This window comes from Triticum dicoccoides, chromosome 3A (assembly GCF_002162155.2).
Source record: "Triticum dicoccoides isolate Atlit2015 ecotype Zavitan chromosome 3A, WEW_v2.0, whole genome shotgun sequence".
NCBI classification, from domain to species: Eukaryota; Viridiplantae; Streptophyta; class Magnoliopsida; order Poales; family Poaceae; genus Triticum; species Triticum dicoccoides.
Window position 1 is genome coordinate 104,673,196 of NC_041384.1, and position 4,967 is coordinate 104,678,162.

Consider the following 4,967-nt stretch of genomic DNA (forward strand, 5'->3'; position numbering starts at 1 on the left):
ACGAGGCCATCATGACGAATGCTACCGGAGGCCACCGGGGCTGGATGATTTGATCGGGACGTGGTGGCCATGGACCCACGGTTAACTAGCTGCTCGCGACGGGCGGAGTACGGGTAGCTCCCTCCCTCCCCATGTTCGATCCCATTCTTAATTGATTGATTTCCACGGCTCGAGATCCGCGGAGGCGACGCGTATCCGGGGGAACCGGCCCCGATCGCTACTATCCCGTGACGTGCCCGCCGCGTGCGCCCCTCTAGTAGTACTAGCAGAGAAAAAAAGGACGGAGACAAGGAAAGAAAAATCGCCGCGTCGCTCTTTTCTTTCTTTCCGTCCCACGTCTAAAACTCTACAGCTCCAGTTGTATATCACCGCCCGATCGGATCTGCCTCCCTCCCGATTCATCGTCTCCCGTCCCCTCTTTGTCGTCCTCTTCACCAGCGGCAGGCGGTGGTGGTAAGCCTCTCTCTCCCACTCCGACCACCCTATCTCTCCCTTACCCGCTCGCCGCTTAAGCTCAGTGCGGCGGTGGCGGCAGTGCCGTGCGTGCCTGCCGCTGCGCTCTCGGCCAGATCCGCCGGTTTCGCTTCCTGGCTGTCGGTGCGGTGCGTTTCTGCTTCTGTTCGCTGGTCGGTCTCCGCTTGTGCTGCGGCTATGGCGGGCCGGGCGTGGTCTGTGCGCGGGCGCTGCTGTTCGTTGCTTGCTTGCTTGCTGCCGCTCTGGTTTTGACTGCCGGTGGTGGTCTCGGTCGGTCCGCGCGCTTTCCTGGTTCCCCTGCTCTCGGTAGGTAACTGCTATCTCGGCTTGTGTGCAGGCAGGTGACTGTGACTAGCAGGAGCGCGGAGGAGGGGTCCTTCGGTCGCCATGGCTCAGATCTTGCTCCATGGGAACCTCCACGTCACCATCTTCGAGGCCTCCTCGCTCTCCCACCCCGGCCGCGCCAGCGGCGGCGCCCCCAAGTTCATCCGCAAGGTACTCTACTTCTACAAGGCCGTCCTACTCACGGATCATTTCTGATTTCTCCCATCAGTTTTTTCCGTCCAAGCAGAATCAATTAATTGATCGTTACCACGCACGACGAGACGTGCTGGTCTACACTAGCACATGGTAAAATGGTGCGGTTAGGGAGCCGAACATGAAGAGTTATTTTTTACTAGTACTGGTAAAAAATAACTGAAAATACAGAGAATCACTGCGTATTTTATCCAGAATCGTTGCTAGAGTTTGCTTATGCCGGCGCCTACCATAGTTGATAGTAGATGATTATGATAGTAGATGTGACTCTTCATGTTCTAACACAGCAAGTTTATCTTGACAGTTTGTAGAGGGCATTGAGGAAACTGTCGGTGTTGGCAAAGGAAGCTCCAAGCTATATGCCACCATTGATCTCGAGAAAGCTCGTGTTGGGCGTACCAGGATGTTGGGCAACGAGCCCGTCAATCCTCGCTGGTACGAGTCGTTCCACATCTACTGTGCGCACCTTGCCGCCGATGTGATCTTCACGCTGAAGGCCGACAACGCGATCGGGGCGACGCTCATTGGGAGGGCGTACCTGCCTGTCGGAGAGCTCCTGGAAGGCGAGGAGATCGATAGGTGGCTTGAAATCTGTGATGACAACCGGGAGCCTGTTGGTGAGAGCAAGATCCATGTGAAGCTTCAGTACTTTGGCGTTGAGAAGGACCGCAACTGGGCGAGGGGTGTCCGGAGCGTCAAGTTTCCTGGTGTTCCTTACACCTTCTTCTCGCAGAGGCAAGGATGCAATGTTAGATTGTACCAAGATGCTCATGTCCCAGACAACTTTATCCCCAAGATTCCGCTTGCGGACGGCAAGAACTATGAGCCTGCCAGATGTTGGGAGGATATCTTTGATGCCATAAGCAATGCTCAGCATTTGATTTACATCACTGGTTGGTCTGTGCACACTGAGATCACCTTGATTAGGGACACCAATCGCCCCAAACCTGGAGGAGACGTCACTCTCGGAGAGTTACTCAAGAGGAAGGCCAGCGAAGGTGTCCGGGTCCTTATGCTAGTGTGGGATGATAGAACTTCAGTTGGCTTGCTGAAGAGAGATGGCTTGATGGCCACCCATGATGAGGAGACTGCAAATTACTTCCAAGGCACCGATGTGCACTGTGTTCTGTGCCCTCGTAACCCCGATGATTCAGGCAGCATTGTTCAGGATCTGCAGATCTCAACCATGTTCACTCACCATCAGAAGATAGTATGTGTTGACGATGCATTGCCAAGCCAGGGCTCCGAGCAAAGGAGGATACTCAGCTTCGTTGGTGGCATTGACCTCTGCGACGGAAGATATGACACTCAGTACCACTCCTTGTTTAGGACACTTGACACTGTCCACCATGATGACTTCCACCAGCCTAACTTCGCGACTGCATCCATCACCAAAGGTGGCCCAAGAGAGCCATGGCATGATATTCATTCACGATTGGAAGGTCCAATTGCCTGGGATGTTCTTTACAATTTTGAGCAGAGATGGAGAAAGCAGGGTGGCAAAGATCTTCTCGTGCAGCTCAGGGATCTCTCTGACATAATTATCCCCCCTTCTCCCGTCATGTTCCCAGAGGACAGAGATACATGGAATGTCCAGCTCTTCAGATCTATTGATGGTGGTGCTGCTTTTGGCTTCCCTGATACTCCTGAGGAAGCTGCAAGGGCTGGGCTTGTAAGTGGAAAGGATCAAATCATTGACAGGAGCATCCAGGATGCATACATAAATGCCATCCGACGGGCAAAGGACTTCATCTACATTGAGAACCAATACTTCCTTGGAAGTTCCTACTGCTGGAAGCCCGAAGGCATCAAGCCTGAAGAAATTGGCGCTCTGCATGTGATTCCTAAGGAGCTTTCGTTGAAGATTGTCAGCAAGATTGAAGCCGGAGAACGGTTTACTGTTTATGTTGTGGTGCCAATGTGGCCTGAGGGCATGCCAGAGAGCGCATCTGTACAAGCAATTCTGGACTGGCAAAGGAGAACAATGGAGATGATGTACACTGACATCACACAAGCTCTCGAGGCAAAGGGGATTGAAGCAAACCCCAAGGAATACCTCACTTTCTTCTGCCTAGGTAACCGTGAGGTGAAGCAGGATGGGGAATATGAACCCCAGGAGCAGCCAGAACCTGATACTGATTACGTCCGCGCTCAAGAGGCTAGGAGGTTCATGATCTACGTTCATACCAAAATGATGATAGGTACTCCCTCAGTTCCACTTAACCTGTGGGTTGCATTATATTTCAATATCAAGGTTTTGAATGAATTGCATGTTCTTTTTAGTATCTTACTTATAAAGCATGTTGAAGCAGCGCATTATCTAATGTTTGCATCTGTTCATCCATACACGGTTCGTTCATTGGGAAAACTAATAGCAACTCAAATTCAGTTTCCTTCCTTGAAAGATTAGAGGCTTAAATTTTTAATATTCACAAAGAATTGATTATTTAAAATGTACTTGTCATATGCTTCCTAACACTGTATTTCATTTTTTTTGTTGATAACATTGTATTTCATTTGAAGATTGCATTCTTGCTCTTGATTTGTCTCTTAAATTCAGTCGAAATAAACTATCGCTTGTTAGGTACTCCTGTTGGCAAACCATTGAACAACTGATTTATATTGTTCTCCTCTGTGTGGATTGAAAGGATCCTGTTATTCTTTAAAGCTACTAACTTCACCTCTTCCATTTTCAGTTGATGACGAGTACATCATCATTGGGTCTGCAAACATCAACCAACGGTCAATGGACGGCGCCCGGGACTCCGAGATTGCCATGGGCGCTTACCAGCCATACCATCTAGCCAACAGGGAGCCGGCCCGGGGCCAGATCCACGGCTTCCGGATGGCACTGTGGTACGAGCACCTGGGCATGCTGGACGACGTGTTCCAGCGCCCGGAGAGCGTCGAGTGCGTGCAGAAGGTGAACAGGATCGCAGAGAAGTACTGGGACATATACTCGAGCGACGACCTGGAGCAGGACCTCCCCGGCCACCTGCTGAGCTACCCCATCGGCGTCGCCAGCGACGGCGTGGTGACGGAGCTGCCGGGCATGGAGTTCTTCCCCGACACCCGGGCCCGCATCCTCGGCGCCAAGTCGGACTACCTTCCCCCCATCCTCACCACATAGATAAGATCTCATCCTGCATTTCCTGTGTGTGGCTTCAGTTTGGTGATTCAGAACTTGTGTTTCAGAAAATAGCAGGCTGTTATAGTTGCGGGACTGTTAATAAGCGCAGTGGTGTGCATGGTTGAGAACCACGGTAGTGACTAGGAGGATTGCTGATACTTTACACGGTTTCTGCTGTTTGTATCACTGTTTAATTATAAATTGTCAATGTTTAGTTGTTTACGCTCGTCATACCTACTTGGATCTTTAAGGGTGGACAATAAAGTTAACGCGTGTTTCTTATTGTATGATGGATATATAGATAGTTTTGTTTTTCCAATGTATGGTATCAGAGTGCTGTATGTTTGGTTTTTCCACTGAATAATTAAGCTGTATTAGGCTGGTCATAGTGGGGAGTAACTTATATTAGTATCATGCATATGTCACTAGTCTAAGTTACTATCTTTATAGTGCAAAGTAACATAGTACTCCCTCCGTAAACTAATATAAGAGTCTTTAGAACACTATTTTAGTAATCTAAACGCTCTTATATTAGTTTACAGAGGGAGTAGTAGTGTAATAGAGGACTTCATTAATTAGCTTGTAGACTCATCTTGTCTTGAAAAGCACTATGTTATAGTAACATATTATGTTACCACTTCTCATTAACTACATGTCACATAAGCAAAAATTTCTCGGGGTGCGCTATGTTACTAGCTAAGTTACTCACACTATGACTAGTCTTATAATTCTACAATTTCTATAACTAGTTAATGTGTACGTGCATTGCACGTTAATTTAGAAGTATATTAAGTGCATGCGGATATTAAGTAGGATATTATTTGCG

The 4,967-nt window shown here is 49.0% G+C and overlaps 1 protein-coding gene across 2 annotated transcripts; it reads left to right on the forward strand.

Annotated features, from left to right (window-relative positions):
• Window positions 1-292: 292 nt before the first annotated feature.
• On the forward strand, window positions 293-4,428 carry LOC119267398 (phospholipase D alpha 1). 2 transcript variants are annotated; one of them, XM_037548780.1, is made up of 4 exons: window positions 293-453; window positions 812-969; window positions 1,316-3,212; window positions 3,708-4,428. In XM_037548780.1, exons 2-4 carry the CDS (start codon window positions 862-864, stop codon window positions 4,139-4,141), a joined length of 2,439 nt encoding a protein of 812 aa, XP_037404677.1. In that variant the 5' UTR covers window positions 293-453; window positions 812-861; the 3' UTR covers window positions 4,142-4,428. The 2 variants fall into 2 exon arrangements, with proteins under 2 accessions (XP_037404677.1, XP_037404678.1); XM_037548781.1 differs by lacking the exon at window positions 293-453 and adding an exon at window positions 489-602.
• The last annotated feature ends 539 nt before the right edge of the window (window positions 4,429-4,967 follow it).

Coding starts and splice junctions, on each gene's coding strand:
- LOC119267398 (XM_037548780.1), top strand. CDS start 862: ATGGCTCAGATCTTGCTCCATGGGAACCTCCACGTCACCATCTTCGAG. Junction 970..1,315: donor CCCCCAAGTTCATCCGCAAG/GTACTCTACTTC, acceptor TTATCTTGACAG/TTTGTAGAGGGCATTGAGGA. Junction 3,213..3,707: donor TCATACCAAAATGATGATAG/GTACTCCCTCAG, acceptor TTCCATTTTCAG/TTGATGACGAGTACATCATC.